The 19581-nt window shown below is 38.7% G+C and overlaps 1 protein-coding gene across 4 annotated transcripts in view; it reads right to left on the minus strand.

Moving 5' to 3' along the window:
- alk (ALK receptor tyrosine kinase) overlaps nt 1–19581 on the minus strand; it is a 434911-nt gene that overhangs the window by 79772 nt on the left and 335558 nt on the right. For all 4 annotated transcript variants that reach the window (XM_081603121.1, XM_081603122.1, XM_081603118.1 and 1 more), the window contains exon 5: nt 14849–14982. In XM_081603121.1, coding sequence (XP_081459247.1) covers nt 14849–14982 — 134 coding nt within the window. The remainder of the gene's footprint in view (nt 1–14848; nt 14983–19581) is intronic.

Genomic DNA, 19581 nt, shown 5'->3' on the forward strand with positions numbered 1-19581 from the left:
TGCATGCGTGTGCATGTGTGTGTGTACATATGGTTTTACTACATATTTCTGGATCTTGTCCGCTTCCTTAAATTCTGACTTTGAAGTCCAAACTGATTCTTTGTTGTGAAGAGTCGGGAAGACAAAGGAGGTGCCATCCTAATGTTTACTTGCTTCTCAGCATGCTTTGTTTATCTAAAGAGTATCTAGAAGAGTCAGAGCCATCTATTACAGGTAGGAGCGATGAGGTTCACATGACTGACAACTTTCAGTAGATAATGAGAAAAACAAATCCTGATCCTAGTAATGCTGGTTCTGCAGCAGTGATATCTGTCCAGCTGAAAGAGAGCCTTATATTCCAGATAGTTTTATGTTTGTTTCATGAGTTGCTTTTGCATTTTGTTACATATCCTGTGGAAGCTTCTGGATCTGGAGCTTCTCACTATAGTGAAATGCAGAACACTGCATTTAAGTTTCAATATAATCTAGATGGGATTGTTAAATAATAACTAAGAAATGACATATAGATGATTGGTTTTGGTTTTACCCTCAACTATGGGACTAGGAGCAAAACAGCTGGTTAAAAAAAGGAAATGAACGAGGTGAAACATTGGGTAGAAAACAGAACCCAAACTTTACCATCCTGCGGAAAACTAGTTGCAACTTCAACAACAAAAAACTTAAAGATCAAATCAAAAGAAATTATTAAGTGATTCAAAGAAATGAACCAGATTTTTAACGTAACCACTCTAATTACGTTTTCCTGCTCATGTGCTCCCTATTAATTTGGGGATTTCCCCGCAAGATTTTCTCTTTCTCCTGTTTTCATCTTGACGTCATTTGATTTTCACTAAGGCCTTTTACGGCAAACACAGGCGGCGTTTATATGAGGAAGAAAAACACAATACTCCGTCTTCTAAGAAGTCTTCTTCAGTAACACATGACCCACAGTACTGAAATGCTCTTCAACTATTTCTCTGTGTACTGACCATGCTGTGTTTAATAGCTTTTCAGGGCCACCTTTCTTCTCAATATGTTGCATTTGAACATCAATCTTGCCTCACAAGCCTACATTTTCAAAAGAAAAGGTAGCAAATATTTAAAAAAGCATTGTTTTCTGTACATCTTGTAATTTCATGCATTAGATGATGACTAATACAACAGTAACTTTCTTTGTGGTTTTGAAAGGTTACTTTTCTTGCCACAGAAACTTTCAAAACTAGGTTTTGTAAAAAAAAACCCCAAAAAAACAAAAGCAAAATATATCTAAGTACTTCATCCACTGAAAAAGGACAATTGATCTTTACCTTCCGAGATAGATTGAATTGTTGTTTTAGATTGTTCAAGCTTTATTTTTTGACTGATTTTGTGCAACAGAACATGAAAATGACAAGGGTCTTTACAAGGTTGCACAATATTTCAATCTGAGCTAAACTATAACAAAAAACAAACACTAAGTACACCCTATAATTCACCAGGTTGTAAAACCACCTTTAGCTGCAACAGCTCCCAGTTATTTACTATCTAACTTTCAGTTTTCCACATTGTTGGAAGGATTTTAGCCCAGCTTTCTATGACATGTTGCATCAGCGCATTGAGGTAATGTCAGGTCAACAGGCTCACATTTGTCTCCAGAATAATTAGATTTCCAGATCCTAGTCGACAAAATAGCTATATTGACATTCCCTTGATCAGATTCAAATGTATTCAGATTACATCGTTCGAAGGCGTCGTTTATATAGTGATAAATTTACGAATCCAATCATGATGTGCATTTACATGCACCAGGCTTTATTCAGAGTAGAACCACTGACATGAGCAAAGTTGTAACATTTCCCTAAAAATCACAAAAAAAATTGTATTTCTGTCTGTGCTGAACTTAAAACAAACGCAGCAGTGTGTTTGTTCTGTCTCCTCGGCACACAGAACGGACCCACCGCACGATCTGATAGTTGAGATGTTACCTCACTCACTAATGAGGCTGCAGGCTGAGCAGTATGCTGTTGGATCTTCCTGCGTTACATGATGACTGACCAAGAGACCAGTAGGGTCAGTCTGCCACAGTCACAGTAACATGATCAGAATAAGTGTTCACATGAACGCTGTTCGGATGGTCAGTCGGTATAAGCCAGCCCTCTCGGTTCACATTCATTCCAATAGATCTGAAACCAGTCAGAATATTCCGACTGACCATCCGAGGCATTTGCATGACCAATTTTAATTCCTATCGTTTGTTTTTTTGGATTATTTATGCTCATGTAAACATACCCAGAGTCTGCAAGCTGCCTTTATGCAACGTCTCTGCTCTGGCCTAATCTACCCAAAGGTCATTGTTTCTGAAGTTTTGTAATATTAGGAAGCAAATCAGATTCTTCTTGGTAATCAATTCAATTCCCCCTGCTAAATAAATGAAATACAAACGCTAAGGGAGGCATGCAGAGTTTGAAATGGAGCTGGTAATTCTTCATTTCTTTGAACCTTCACGGACTATCTTGCAGTGAATTTGCTGTCTCGTTCCTTTCTGAGAAGATTGGCAGCTGTCCTAAATGTGTTGCTCTTCTGAATAATGTTAATAATTCTAGAAAGACATTGAAATATTAGATCTGGCTTTATGTAACTTTATGAGCACTTTACCAAGTGTATTAACAGCTTCCTGGCTTTACATTTCCAGTTAAATCCAATGGAAGCAGCAAGCATGTTTTTCCACAAACAGCTTTTCATTTAAAGACCAGAACATCCTCATTGTGTCCTGAGAAACGATATAGTTCACCCATGTTTTGTCAATGTCTTACAGTCACACTTTAGACGTACGAGAACTCACCGAACTTCCTTTTTTTACACGGTTCATCAGGTGAAACCAATTCGATAGCAACGACTAACATTTAAAACTTTTGCATAACCGTATCATGACGATCAGATTTGAGAGATGAACATAATTTTCTCTGCAGGTTATCAGATCATGCAAAACAGTTTGTCTCTCTGTCTGAATAGAACTTGACACGGTTTATTGGCCACTGTGTGCAGATTTGAATACAAACAGACGCTTCGTTGTTGCAGACGGGCTGCAGAGACACTTTTCAGAACAATGGGGGAAGGAAGCCTGAGACTGAAATTAATACAGCTTTTGTCTTCCTACAGATGAGCAAGCATGTCAGTCAGCCAGTCAGGGCTGGAAATTCCTCTGCATGAGGAGGGATTTCAGGCTGCAAAAGCGCCTGCCTGCAGATCTGCTGTGCACAGAATTGCAAACAGACTGGAGAACAGAAAGTAAACAATTTTACCCGACTTGATTCAGTCTATCATCAACTTCAAAAGTAGTTAGACCTCATTCATTTCACGGCGTAATCTCCGTTCTCAAAGTCCGTGCCGGTCACTGCGGACAGAAACCTCAGCCAGCGGTGGCACTGCTATCTTGGCGAGCCATTAAAGGCGAAATCTCGAGCCATTCGCCGAGATTTACAGCGGCTGCAGTGTTGAAGATAGATGCAGCTGCGCCTGCTGCTGGACAGTCGATGGGACAAGACATATTTGCTCATGAATTCAATTAACTGCACACAGTCACGCTCGATTGGTGCGAGCTCTGCCCAATCACTATTACTATCTGTCATGCTCCCTGCCGGAGAGAGCAACACACCGAAGGGCGGACAGGGTGGAGATGGGAGGGGAAAGTAATACCTTTAACATTCTCGGGATAATGATTTTCATGTTGCTGTCATTTACTGCAGAAAAATTGCACTTTATCCGATTTTCCTCATTAACGTTTTCATATTTTATGGGTGTCTTGTAGTAAATAAGTCTTACAAGTGTTTTTCCTTGATTTTCACAACTCTGATATGCTCAATATGGTGTTTGGACAAAAAGCTAACCCATTCCTGTCTTATTAGTACTTGAAGTTAACTGTTGACTTTAGCTACAAACCTGCTTCATTAGAACCGACTACAGCGTCTTAGTGGCGTTACAATGTGTCACGTTTCCTGATCATAGGTCAAAAATGTAAGTGTCCTGATCATTCACCCACTTTGTCATCATTTTTGTCTCATTGCACGTTTCTGAATCAAGCTAGAGAACGCAGATGATCACCAAATTGCTCCTCGATTATTGATAGACGTTCCTAATCAAATACTTTATGGAGGAAGATATTTGCAGGCTTCATCATCATCAAACATCATCATAGATGTGTCCTAACAGGTTTATTCACAAACACAATGAGAATATTAACCATCAGCTGTGGTTCTGAAATACATTCTGCAATAAAAATCAATGCAGTTGAAATGTTTTTAACAGTACATTGAAGCCAAGCTGTAAATCTCAACGGGGGTCAATGTATCTGGTTCTCTGATTGCAGCAGATAGACATTTTCATCATTTCCATAGGTTGACGTGTAATGTAGCTACACACTAATTAGAGTGTACAGTTTGACATTAAATGGATTAAACTGCCTCGATGAACGCATTAAGAATTTTATGCCAATGTTCTTATTGCCAACACTGAATCTGATTAGATTTAAGGTTGCTGTATGTTAATTACTGGCTTTGATTCAAAAATGCTTTAGGTCCGTAAAACCCCGAAAGTTTCTCCTCGATGTCAGATTAGGGTTGATTTAGACATCTGTTTCATTTGGCGTACGGATGCTGAGAACACTTTACTCGGTGCCCTGGGCCATTTAACATTTGCTCAGTATCTTAAAATGAAACAGCCTGTGTAGATTGCTTTGGAAAGGTGCCTGCAACAGACAACCAGTTTGTGTTGAGGGTTTGCTTCTTGAGGAAAAGCCTAAGGCAAGAGATTAGAGGCAGAGTGTGATGAAGACTAGTGCTGCCAGATAGGGGTTTTGCTCTGCATGCTGAATCTTCTGGTAACTGATGGGCTTTGTTTTTTCTAAATGACTTAGATTTTTTCTTTGCTACCAAGATTTTTCTTCAACAGTTTCCAAACAATGATTCATCTCTTTAAAACCTTCAGGAATTTCAGAGAATCAAAGAGAAAAATAAGCATTTAGCTCAGAGTAAATGAGCCTGAAAGAATATTTTCACGATTTTGACACAGTGAGTTTCAACGTAGTCAATGTGAAGAACGGCGGCCTTACGAGCAACCAACAATGAAATCTTTTCAATCTTTGTATCAAGCTACTTTTGTTGTAATGCAAAAGTCTAACAAGTAAATGAGCCAGTTTTGTTCAAACTCTTTAGACATGCCATTGTGGGGGAAAAAAGGTCATAACTCTGTAAAATCTAAACAGTAGCCATACATTTTAAGTGAAAATTAGTATATAGACAATTTTTTCCAAATGCACAGTTGTCAAAATTTTAATATTCTAACCTTAGAAACCTCCCAAAGTCTAAAGCAATGCTTTTCAAAAGGGGAAAGAGGAATCCTCTCTCTTGCTCAGGGGTCAGTTTTGCCTCAAGCAGAAAGAGTTCAGATATCTCAGTTAGAAAAGAGTCGGGTTTTTATTACACCTCAGCAGAAACACAGCCTGGTCTCCACCAGGCCACGCCATATTGATTCCGTAATTCATGGAAAAAGAGGTTAAACATAGTATCAGGTGCATAGAAATGAACATACATTTCACAAGCCGAAAATGTCTGTTTAATAAAAATCTTTTTTTTAAATTAATCTTATCAAGATACTGAATATGGAGCTTTTATTATCTGAAAGGCAATAGTATCTAACTTACATCAATATTTTACGCTATGTGTAATGAATTTATATAAAACACAAGTTTCACTTTCTGACATGAGTGACAAAAAATACTGGACTTTTTGGAGGTATTCCAATTTTTTTTTAGATGCATCTGTGTACTGTCGGATGTGAATCTGTTTCTGTGCGTCAGGATAGTAGAGGAGTCACCCGCTGCTCTGAGCAAAGGCGTCTCAAATCACATTTTATTTTACACCTGTTTGACATTGTGAACTTTGCCCACATGCACATGAATGAATCTGGTGTGCACTCATGAGTTGATGCCTGTTTACAAGATTGACTGCAAACAATGCATTCAGTTGTACTCTATTGCTCATCTTCACGGGCCACTGATTTCGTGCAGGACATCCTTTTACGAATGTTGTTTTAGTTCTAACATTTTAACACACGGTATTCTGACGGTGCCATCAAAACGCAAAATCGGATCTAGACATTTTTAATTTAAGTGATCAAAGAAATTAAAATCTCAATATCCTGCTGTGACTCTATTAAGGGACTTTACTTGGCTCCGTCTATACCTCCACCCCACTTCCTTCCCTCCCTGCCTTCACATTGTTGCATTTGATTGATGCGCCTCAGGACATCCTCATCGCGTGTATCTGTTTGTGACGTATGGCGTTGCCGTGATGCTCCATTGAGAACCTGCCGCAGCATGGCACAATGGGTAAGGAAATGGACCAGGAGAGAGAAGGTCACTGGTTCAATTTTCCTCAGGGTTCACAGCTGCCATGTCTTAGGCTTTACCTACATTTGCCTTCCTAACACACGGGCACAAACACTTAAGAGGCTTTCCAAAGGACAAACCTTTGTTATCTCTCTGCCGTGCCACGGCACACCGACAAAGTCAAAGTCAAATCTGAGATTGATATGATCTGGTAATGAGCTTGTCAGTCCACACGGTCGCTTCTGTTTACATCCAGGATGAAAAATATATTAAGGGTTAAGATCCTTCATGATGTTTGCTTTGTTGCAACCATAAAGGACTGTCAGAATGAGAGACGCAGCCACACAAGTCACTTTCAGGTGCTGCAAATTGGATTGCTTGTTGGACCGGTGACTGATGACTTAATTAAAGTAGATGGGTTTGAAAGAAAAAAGCAGAAGCGGCACCATTTATTTCTGCTGCATTGACCATATCTCTGTGCACCACACTGACGAGAAAAATCAGAATCTCTTGGAGAACGTTAAGGTGCGATGATTGACATTGTGAAGAAGACATTTCAGATTAAAATAAAAAATAAAAAAAAACACAATATGAAAGTGTACAGGTTTCTGTGATGTAAACAATTTTGACTATTTTAAATTATTATTCCCACATTTAATCTGACATATCCTACAGCATGCAAGCCCTTACAGCACTTGTTGATTTAACCCTTGTGCGTGTGACGACTGAGGCAAACGTAGAGGACTATGGAAAATTATACAAGTTTTACGTGTGTGGGGTCGGTTGGACCCCATTTCGACATACAAGGGTTAAGCTCATCATTCAGTCAGCGTCTATCAGCATGCCATGGCTTTAGAATGTGGCTCGTGTCAATCTAAATCTTAAAATCTTCATGTTGAATGTCGAGCTTTGACCCATATCCTGTCCAATTATTTATAATGGTCAGGTGAAGCATACCTTTGCTTTGCACAAAGAAAAGGTTGTGCTCTTTTATAACCTGTGCAAACTCTCACTTTTGCTGAATGTTGCATATAAACAAATGTCATGGAAATCTAATACAGACAGCTGATATTTATTTCTAGTCAATAATATTCAGTATAATTCAAGGCAGGTATAGACTCAAGAAGACTGAATGCTTGATTTGAATCAAAAGCCAAGAATCCATTTTATGTTGTGCACACTTATTATGTAACTAAGTTCAGCTGTGCTTTGTTCAGGATGCAATGAAGACATTACATCCTGGAAATCACTTCCTGACTTTTAAAACCAAACTGGTCACAAAGCAGATTTGCTTAAGTGGTGATTCAAAATTCACAAGAGGAGACAGGGCATAAAATTAATCATTAGCATGTTTACTTCCATCAGAATGATTCATAGTGTCTTCGCTGTTATACAACAGCAGCAATAAAAATCAAGAACATTGTTTGTTTGTGTTGAAAGTGATCAAATTAAATTTAAAAGCACTCTAATTAATGAGCAAAACAAAGTTTGGAATCGATTCTGTCTCAGTAGATGATTGTTGGAAGCATTTGAATAATTTTGTGTGCAAATGACAGGGAGGAAACACGACAAGTATTATTTGGGTGGGAGACTGTTTGCTTGGCTTTATAGGACTGAAGGTAATCTGAGCTCAGGTTTGTGGCAGGTGCTGGAGGGGAAAACGAGGGGGTGTTGAAAGCCTGAGAGAGTGCCGAGACGGATTAGGGCTTCATTTGGGAGTGGGAGGTGTGCAGTGGGTGTTGTGCTGGGGACCCAGGTGGCGCCTGAGGAGAGTACCGCACGTCTGCGTGCCTTTTCTCTCTGCTCAACACAGCTTATGTGCTGCCTGGCAGGAGAACACGATGAACCCGGATCTGAGAACAATTAGATGCTGTTCAACTATTACTGGATTTGCATGTAATAGCGGTGCCCACTGTGCTCAGCGCCAACAGTGACAAAGACAAAAGAATTTGACTCCGACAGTATGGATGGAAATTGAGCTTTTTGATTTTCTGTTGCTTTAATTTATAAGGAGAATCAGGGCAAAGCAGGTTATAAAACTGATGGTACTGTTGCAATTAAGGGTACACCGATTACTGATCTTAAAAATGTCACAATGTCAAAGTTAGACCAGAATGTCATGTGAAACTTAAAATCACATAACAGATATCACAACATAAACTAAATTCAGAGGTAAAGTAGCAATCGTGTGTTGCTAATCACACGCAAATTAACCTGACAATACTCAGAAAATTCCCCAGAAATCCATCTTTGACTCAATGGCCTGAGTTAGCATTCTAAATGATGGAACAATTAGAAAACCAATCACAGCACATCACTGTAAAAAAAGACAAACCCTGCAGACCAATAGTCGAACTGTAGTGGATATATGATGATTTGGGTTTGTTTTGCAGCCACAGATATTAAATATCCCATGATATATACATATGAGCAAATGTGAGGCCACCTGACAGTGGAAACCTGGTCCAAACTGAGTCGTCAACGGGATAGTAATTGCCAACAAAGCAACAAATCTACAACAACATGGCTTATTAAAAAAGCCCAGTTATTGGCCCAATGGCCCAGTCAAAGTCTAACTTCAAACTGATTGAAGTCCTGTGGTGGGACCTTAAGAGAACCATGCAAAAACAAATATCCGCAAATCTCAATGAACTGAAGCAAAGTTGGAAAGACAGGCGATTTAAAAATCCTTAATGAAATAATACTGGTAAGGGTGTAATTAACTGGTAATTAATTTTCCAGTGCGGGTTTGTACACTTGTGAAAAATTATTAGGCCTTGGAAAACACCAGATAATTTTTATAAGTTGTATACTTTTATATAAAACTACAGAAATAAAACAGGTTGTTTTCCCCAGACAGGGTAGCCAACACCTATAAGTTAAAAGTTACATGTCCACCTTTTACAGTTCCTTGTCTTCATTATCTCTCTCACTTCTGGCATATCAGAAAGCCTCATTTAGATCACACAGATTCAGGCGTTGTTGGTTTGTTATCAGACGACCAGCTGGGGGAGTTAAACCGCATGAAATCAAAAGTTCTTCCCTGTTGCTCTGACCTGAAGTCCAAACACTTCATTTAGAATTTTTTCCAGGTTTCTTTTTGAAATAATTTGTGCTGATAATAATCTACAAAGTTAAAGACATTTAAATTGTCCTAGTGCAGAAAAATATAATGACCAGGACATTCAGAAGCAGGGAGTAAGAAGAGGCCACAGGCGTAATGCGTAATGCTGAGGTAAGATTCTAATTTTGTTAATTTTGAATAGATAATTTAGTTATTAGAGGGGTAGATGGAAGTACAACCAACATTTATTTCCAGATCACAGAGCAAGAGTCAGATTCTCAATATGGTCATTACAATAGCACTGCAGGAGGCCACCAACAGCTGGAAAAATGTCACAAAAATGCCAGTTAAAGATAAACGATGACATCAGGGAATCACAATGCAGAACTGAACATCTGTTCGGCATCATTCGATGTTTCTGCTTGACAGTTAAAGGTGCAAAGTTCCCCTGAATAACCTTGTTAGAAACGCAAAAAACCTTGCCAGCAGTAGGTGAAGGGCATATTGTGCTTGTGGATGTAGGGCAGCAGGTAGGAAAGGAAGAACTGCATGAAATTATCAAGAAAGCTCTCACACCAATGAGATGCAGATGTAAAGAGAAGAATTTTAATAGATTCTGGCTAAAACTGAAGTTATGTACAGAATAGATGGACTAGTAAACCCACTGTATGATGTTAGTGACATGCTTCAAAACTCTGCATCCCGAATAGAGAACATGACAAATTTGTGAATGACTGTGGATATACTGAATTTAATAGTTTTAGATCTCCCCAACAGTCCAATTTTAAGAAACAGCAAACAACTTTCTACAAAGGTTTTGATAATTTTATACAACGCTACTCTGGACAAAACTGTTACGCTGGACTTTTTACGCAATTATTAAAAACATTTACCACTTAAAAGTCATCATATCTCATCCTAGCGACTTCAGGATACAGGCCTTTCAGCTGGCTTTTTAAAGGATTGTCCTGGTCGTTAAGGTATATCTGGTGTTTGAACAATTAAGATAAGAAGTAAGAGTCTTTTAGAAGGGATCTTAAGTATTTGTGAATTTCAGCAGCTGTGGTCAAATACGGACATTACAGCAGTTATCCCCGCTACATTGTATAAATAAGGCACTTCCATCTGATTCATGACATACATATCTTGGCAAATTAACTAAAAAAACCTTTTTCTCTTTGACAGTATTGAATCATGTTCATTAAACACAATAAAACCACTCGCTGTTGACACTGTGGAATTTTACATTGACTACAATGACATTATATGATTGCTCCCTTTAGGTCCCTGCAGACGTTGGGTGCAGTTTATCATGGAGCACCGAGATTCATCAATGGATGAAGAGATTCATCAGGTCCTTTATTGCCCACACTCGGATATTTTCATTCAAAAATCAATGCCTGCTTTACTAGCACTGTTTCTAGCCTCCTTTCCATCACTAAAGGAGAGCGACTACAGACTCTATTCAAAAGACTTTCACTGCCTTTAGTGTTCCTTCAGTACATTTCCACTAAAAAAGGACCAGATCCAGCTTGCAGGTTTCAGAAAATTGAGGAAATATTACTGGAGGGTTTTCCTCCTTTTAGTGTTTTATTACTTGTCTCTTTTGCTTCTATTTGACAATTTCAAGCAATCTGTTGTAAATGCTAAACTGTATCTTTTAAACAGGTTTTTCTTCAAATAAAAAAATAAAAAGCATGTCGCTTTCAGATTGCCTTTTATTGTGCAGCTGAAAAATTAGAGAGAGCATCTTGTCTTGATGGGCTCATAAATGTCTTGGTGTTATTTTTTGCAGAGAACCTTCCAGTTGTAAGGACATATGCTGGGTTTTTCCCCCCATCTGTTACCGTAAACTATAAGAAACTTAAGAAAACAAATCCACTCAATAAAAACCCAAAGTCTGAGTGATTTCTGTTTGAGAAAAAAAATCCCAAACACATGTGTCACGGCTTTCATACCAAAGGAGGATGTTTTTTTTAAAGTTACAAAAATGTTGGCTACACTGTCAATAGAATACAAAGCCTAAAAAAAGCTCTAGAAATGACATAAAAAAGAACAGAACAGTGTGAAATAGTGCAAATTACAGGAGATTTGAGTTTGATCCCCACAATTAAGGTGTAGAGCCTAAAGAAATAGTTCATGTAATCTGCATTCATACATCTCTAGTAAGAACGTCAGGACTCCAAATCCCTCTGGGGGAACCAGTTCTGAACTTGCTGATACTTTAACTTTCCTATCTTGTCTCTCAGATTTCCTGAAAATCCCCCGTTGTGCCCCAATTAGATAATCCAAAGCACATAAAGGTTTAACCTAATTTAATTTTAAAGTTTCCTAATTTCAAACTGCAAAATGCCCAAGGCGGGATGTTCAGATACCTCCTCATTTAAGTTAGTTTAAATAACCATAACAACATGTTCTTGTCATCATTACGAGCTGAAATTGGATTTAGCAGTAACTACCCAACTTATCCCTTTAGTGATTTTCTTTGAATCTCAAATAAGTTGTGAACTCATTTAAGAACAGCTTTTTTTTTTTTTTAGCTCATCAGATAAATGGTGGCTAATTGGTATTTCCTGTGTCATGAGTCCAAGGACAACAGATTACTGTTTTCAAAAGGTCCGTGGAATTATTATGATAATGATTAGATGGTGATCTTATTTGCATTTTTTATCTTCTACGAGCCAAAAACACTAAAAAGATTAGATTGTTCAAAGGCCAACATGAATTAAGAGTTAACCGAGTGAAGCTCTGCCTTGTTTTGCCGTCGGTGTTAATTTCAATCATATGTTCCCTTTAGGTAAAAAGAAGTAAGTCATAAAAATTCTCACTGTGCTAATATAATAATGAAAAAAATTCACCCTATTTCAATTATTATTCCAATTTCATTAGGATTAAATTCTCCACAATATAGAATTGTTTTTATTATCTGTAAGTATTAACAGAATTCTGTCAATTTCTTACGGGTGTTAGTTTGACAAAATACATAGATGAAAAACAACATTAATCCAATTAAAGTGTTCAAGCATAAAGCAGATGTGTGAAACTATTGTACCATGCTTTTACTGATGGTGTGAAACAGAGCTGCTGTGTGGCAGACCCACCTTCCTCTGTAACGCTGATTATGATTTACTGGATCTGGCAGATGAGTGCTGATCAGATAATGCCTTTTCTTAATACCAGGTTTTCCCAGTGAATTGTAATGGACACCATTAAGTTTAAGATATTTAGAGTGCATTCACACCAGGCCTGCTCAGTCCACTTTAATCAATCTCTAGTTTGTTTTCCTGGTAAGTCTGGTTTGTTTGGGAAGGTGTGAATACGTAATCGAACTCTGATGTGGACCAAAAAAAGCAAACTCTGGTCTGCCTGCAAACCTAGACTTTGGTACAGTCGAAGTGAACTCTGCTGCGGTTTGAATGCATATGTGCCAGGCGGACCGCTCCAGAACCATTACCTTAGAACCGAATGACTTTGGTCAAACCTTTTGGATTTCCTTAAGGTTTATCACAATATCTTATTTGTGCATGCGCTGAAAGAAATACTTCTTGATCGCTGTTCGATGTGCTTCACTTGATTAGGATAGAGTCCAGAAAATACTTATTTCTATTCTTAATTATAAAGGTGTACTAAATTATGTCCTGTTAATGGTTGCAATAGAAAACACATAATATATACCTTTTGATATCAATATTTAAAATGTAGATCTACAAAGTGTAATTTATTTATGTATGACAGTAATTAAAATATGACTTCCCATTAATGGATCTATTTTCCAGTACATTGTTATAATTCCCTCAATGAATAGAAACAAAAAAAGACAGAGAAATGCCTTCCTGAGAGTATTTCTTTTACATCATGCTCAAATGAGCTAACAGCACTCATCTTGCTTCCAGGACAAATCATGCAGTGAAGCTAACATTAGCTTGCTCCCTCTGTTGTGATTCATGGATATTTCTGCTAATAAGCTGTTCGCTTTGCAGTCCCAGTTAATCACATGCAGACAAAACTTACAGAAGAACTTCGTATTGAACACTGTAATTAATGACTAGCTTCATCTTTAACATCTCTCTCCCTAATGGTCTGTAGCTAAGAATGCTCTAAAATTAAGGTGTGGACTGCATCAGGATTTACTTGACTTTTAATTTGAATCAGATGGAAATCATAAATGTTTGGATAACTTTGACCTGTTTCTGGACTAACTGAGTGGAGGACACCCTGCTTGTCATCCAATGTCAGCTGCAGACTGCGCAGTGCTCTGCAAGATTAACCCCGTGGCTCTAACACGATGCCATTTTAACATCAATGTAGCAGCAGTGAGAGCTGTAAATTTTGAAAGAGGTTCCACAGAAAATGAAATGCATCACCTTTAGTGCTGCAGATTTTGCTGAAGCTTAAACTGATCAGTTTGTCTAAAAATGTAAACTCAAAACTGTGTTTATAAATGAATGTCAAATCGCAACAGCATTTCACATAAAAATGTCCGGGCAAAAATAATGCACGGCAATGTAATAATAAGTTTGTAAACAACTTTATATCCTTGTAGGGATCTCCGGAGCTCTGCTGCCAGCTTCAAAATTTAATTTGGCTCATGATAAGAAGCCCTTGGTTGGTTATCTTTACTTCATTACTCCTTTTTATCCGAGTTCTGGAGACTCTCATACTGTCTGGTAAACAAGTTGTCATTTTCGAACTTAGAGGTACTGACTGAGGCAACTCATGCATCTACACATTAAATAAAACATGTGGCAAAGGCATCTGAGTATTGCAAATGCATACAATGCTTTGCTTAATTATTTTTGACATAATTGAAATTAATTTGCATCTTTTAAACTCTGCTTATAGGAAATGGGTATTTCACCTCTACGTCCTTAAAAATGCACCCATTACATGTTAAAGTGGGAGCTGATGTGTCTCTGTGTCTAGTTCAGAGGAAATTGAATCAGTTGTATTAATTCAATTTGGGAGAATTTTAGGTTGACAGAGGAGGATATTATCTGAGCCTTGACCAATCTACGCATTTCATTGCACAACACGGCATAATGAAGTTAAAAATCACAGAAAGTAGCTGTGCGACTTCCAGACATGTTTGAGCAGATTTGGGAACGATGCAGACATGTGAGACACATTTAGCCGACACACACACACACACACGCACCCCCCCCCACACACACACACACACCCACACACACACGTGCGCACGCGCGCACACGCACACGCACACACACACACGCACACGCACCCACACACACACGCACACACACGCGCGCACACACACACACACACACACACGCGCGCGCACAGAATAAACAATTCTTGAAGGACGTAGAGTTTTGTGATTGGACATGTTCAAAAAGAGTTCCCACACTTTTCTACTGAATAAATTTTTAAACAAACAATATTAAAACCTTTTCTAAATGAAATAAAGGCTTCGCCGTACTTACCCATGGTGCAGTTGGTGGTGAAGTGAGGTTCAACTGTGGCAGTATCATCATGGGGGATCCGCTGATCGTAGCTGGCTGAGATCCGAAAAGGAGACCCCCTGTTGGTGCGCAGGGTGAGGTGGACCACTGCCCAGCTGCCGAGGAGAGAAAGCAGGAGTAGGGTCAGTGCAATGAGCAGACACCACGGCTGACAGAAACAGCGGCAGCATCTGTGAGGGTTTGGCGTCAGCAGGGTCTGGGCCGGCTCAGTGGAGGCTCCCGGGGGCTCAGAGGGAGGACTGTCCAGGGCTTCCCTGGAAGTCGTCACTGGGACTTCCTCATCCCCTTCCATTTTGGGAGGGTCCCCTTCTTCCTTTGTCTGCTGATGCATAGCCCACCCTCAAAGCCCACCTCACAAGATAATCCAGTTCAGGTAGTGATCTGTGCCTGGACTTGAAAGAGGAAAAGGACAGCAGGTGTGCAAGCCGAGAAACAACACCACCACCACCACACTCAGGTGAAGTTCCTGTGTGTGTGAGAGAGAGTGCTGCACTGAATGCCGTCCTTCCTCCACCAGTGGCGGGCTTTGTGTACTTCAACTGGCTTTAATTTTATTAAGCAAATTGCGTTGATTTCTCTCTGCCTCGGAGCTCATCAACAATCCCCCTCTCTCTCTCTCTCTCTCTCTCTCTCTCTCCCTCTCTCCCTCCTTGTCTTCCTCTTTTTCTCCTCCCCCCTGTTTGCTGTCCATCCCCTCAGTTTCAAGTCAAGGCATTAAATATAAGCAGACTCCTGTAAACACATTTCACTGATGAGATTTTTTTTTTGGTTTTTGGTTTACCAGGCATTTGCAGGCCGACTATGACCATCTGCTCCTGGTAGCCAGAATTATCTTCATATTACAGGAGACACAAATGCCTGGACACATATTACACGCTTCAGGGATCAAATCCTCATACGGTAGAAAAGCCAAAATTAGTGAGGGTTTTTTCTTTTGAAAATTTTAGGACATACTTTAAGTTTAACTCTAACAACTAAAGTCCTACTATGTTTTTGGTCTTTTTAAAAATGAGAGAGAGAAAGAGGTCTCTGTATATTTTAACTGTATAGGATGGTGGACAATTTTGAGAGATTTTCCATCCTACCTTTTCCCCAAAAATACAGATCACTATTGTTTCGCGCTGATTTGGGTATTTTTGAAGTTATTTGCTTCAAATAACAAAAAGTAAAAAAAAGTAAAATAATAAAAAGTAAAAAAAAGCTTAGCACAAACCAAATATTTCATGTGTTTTCTTTGCTTGCCGTTAAGTAAAATTACACACAACAAATTATATTTTCAGTTATGGCACTGGGTCATTTCGAGTGTTTTTGGCTCATGATCAGGATTACTGATTATTGTGCATTCAAAATTCGTCAGCAGTGGACACAAACAAACAGAAGGGAGTAAATTTTAAACAAACTTGTATTTACTTGCCAGAGATGAAAAACAGAAACGGCAAATAGAAAATAAAACCCATTTTTAATTGAGATTTTTACAAATCAGGACATAATAAAAATAACTTGGTCTCAAGACCAGAAAGACATTCAACAGATTTCCCGTCATCATTCTCTATTAGACAAAGTCAAAGTGCAGAATCAGTGTATAAATCCTTAAGCACGCCTGTGATATTTTACTGTTTGAGAGAAATTAGCCTCAATATGACAGAAAATTTATAAAAAGAGTAAACAAGGACAAGCTGTTGATAAGTACTGAAGGAGAAAGATCCTTCTTTATTTAAAAAAATGAAAAAAAAAATGTGAAAAGTTTAATCTGACTGAACATCAAGGTTTCTGGAACAATGCCCCTTTGATAAATGAACCCGAAATAGAAATGTCTGAACGTAATGCACAACACAATGTTAAGAAAATATCCTAACGCAGCAAATCAGCATCAAACATAACAACTGGCAAGCATGATGGAGGAGGAATGATGACCAGGATTAATTCTCTATTTATGCCACTCAGCAAATTACTTCCTAAAAGTAAAATGAAATGGTATTCATAATAAACCAAATATTTATTTTTTAAGGCTAGATTTGTTGTTTGTTTTTTTTACAAGTGATACAAGACTACAAAGGAACAAATATGGAAATGTTTCCCTGTTTGATTAAGACTTTAAAAGGTCTCAAAATGGTTTGCTCTGTTATGCTGAGAGAACTTAGCATAACCCAACATTTCAATTATGATGAGCGCACTGGGAAATAGGAAGCTGCCTGTGTTTGTTGCGAAGCTCATTTTATGCTTTGTTAGTCGAGCAAATACAAACGCACATTCACACACAAACAGGTTGTGAATTCTTTCTTATTTCCCAAACGTCTAAGCTCCAACTCAATATTTCTAACTTCTCCATGTTTTCCCCAAACGCTCTCACCTCTGCCCTGTCACTTCTCTTCACCCCCCCCCCCCATCTGCTTTTATCACCCCAACGCAGCACAAAGCAGAGGGAGGATGCTGACCAAATAGGAAATGATGTTGCAGCTCCAAAGTGCGGTGTTACTGAACACCTCTGCAGTGTTGAACCTGCTCCCTGCTATACACCATAACAGGGAGGAAATGAAACCCTGGATACAGTGAGTGCTGTCACCGTGTCCATGATAACCTTGAAATGATGGCACTGAGCAATATGTGCAATACATGCTGTTAGTGAAATCACAGTGGGTTCAGCCACAGGTCAAATCAAGGAAAACAACTGCCTCTAGGGGTAAAACAAAGACATATGTGAAGAGTATTTGACAAATCCAAAATATGATCATACTAAAATCAGCAGAGCTTTCTGTTCAAAGTGAAAAAATTTAACTCCATCTGTTAAATTATTGTAAATATTCTCCTCAAGTCCTGGGGTGTTAAATTATTTTTATGGCTTATCATGGTTACATCTCTGCAGGCTCACGCAGGACTGATTAACTGAGTAGCATATCAGAGCAGAGCTGCCAAGCAACATCACTCAAACATTTAAATCCCATTATTATTGGACCATCCAAGCAAGGTGGTCCTAAATGTAAATAAATGAAATAAAAAATGAATGTTAATGGCTCTTGTTGTGGGATTTATGTGCCCGGGTAATCTGCAGGCTGATGTTAGTAATTCTCATTTTTGTCCCATTGTGTCTTGTAAACAGCTTGTTGGTTATTCAAAATCATCTGACCTTTGTTCACAATGCTGCTTGGTATATAATGGGGCTTTTACAAAACAACAGAAAAACAGCACTGCACCGACCAACAATCTTTTTTGCACATTTGACAGTTCTCATTTGATAATGCTTTTCATTTCTGCTCCCTCAATGCTCGGCTCTGGCTAATGTCTGGCTTTTCATTTTCATTTGCTGTGTTTTCTTGTTAGTGAGGATGTGGGATGCTTGTGTCCTAACCACATTAAGGTTTATTTGTCTTGTGGGTTCTGGTTTATATTAGCACAAGGCCTCATCTGTAAGGACAAACAGAGTATATGAGAAAGAAAAAGAGGACATTTCTTCTACCAACTTAAACACAGGCTCAAAGAGATGCTGGAGTGAAGCCACACTATAAAAAGGAGCTTGGGATATTAGCAAATATTAGCCAGTTAGACATTTCATACATATTAGTTTGCAAATACCAATTAAAAATTTTTATTTGAATTTGATGCGAATACAGTGACTCAGTCAGTCATTATTGTGATGAACAATAAGGCTGGTATGTTTATAGAGTTTCATTAAGAATGAATATGGGAACGTAATATAAAAAAAAGAAGTATTGTAACACTTGTAGTTCAAGAAAAGTCTTCCTTCAACACAAAGTAACGATTGTATGCAATTTTGGCTTTTAGTGACAGCGCTAACAGTTCATTGACACATTTTAACTTTGCATCTTAACCTTGTTTATCAAGGGAAAAAAAAAAAAATCTCATCAGAAAGTTCAATTTTCCACCACGTTGAGATTTTTTTCACCCTGAGGCAGTAGCTGCTAATGCTGCATTGCACTGAAGTCCACACGTTCGGTCAGAATCACGGACAGACGAAGGAGTCCTCAAATTGTGCTGCTTTTTGAATTTTACATTATAAAAACAAAACTAACCTCATTACAAAACAGAGGATAGCGACAACCTGCACTATTTGATACTGAAAAGCAATCCAGCTGAGGTGCTCGAGCCAAAGTGCTTCAAGTAAATACACGGCTTTCAATCACATGCAAACATTCAACTTCAAGTGCCCCGTCCAATGTATCTGCGATAAAACTAAGAGATGGGACAAGAATGGAAACTCCTTTACATGGTAATGGGATTTTTAACCCCTACGAGAAGTGGTTATGTGTCTCAATCACTCAGGTTGTTTTCAGATAGAAGTTTTTTTCTTTTTTCTTTCAGTGCCGCTAAGATGAGGCTGATTGAAAATGATACTGCAAACAAATAGGTGCGCACGCAGGTGGCCGGGGTTAAGAGCTTACGAGATGGGCTGTGGGGGAGGAGTCGGCTGCTGACATGACTGCTGCTGGAAGTGGGTTCTCTACTTGAGCCACATTGATTTTGACTGTCAAACCAGCCTGAACACAACAGGATTAGGTCGACGTGTTAGGAGGAGGGCAGATTAGGCAGGAGGGCACAGCGTGTTACAGATGAATGAATCCTTCCTTCTCCAACTAAACTGCCAGAACGCAGCAGAAACCCACAGTTTTTGATCACTTTCAGCAGAGAACTTAATGCTGAGAGACTTCTGATCAACTATTCATCTTTTTTTTCTTCTT

This window comes from Poecilia reticulata, chromosome 22, assembly GCF_904066995.2.
Source record: "Poecilia reticulata chromosome 22, P_reticulata-male-v2, whole genome shotgun sequence".
In the NCBI taxonomy this organism is placed as follows: domain Eukaryota; kingdom Metazoa; phylum Chordata; class Actinopteri; order Cyprinodontiformes; family Poeciliidae; genus Poecilia; species Poecilia reticulata.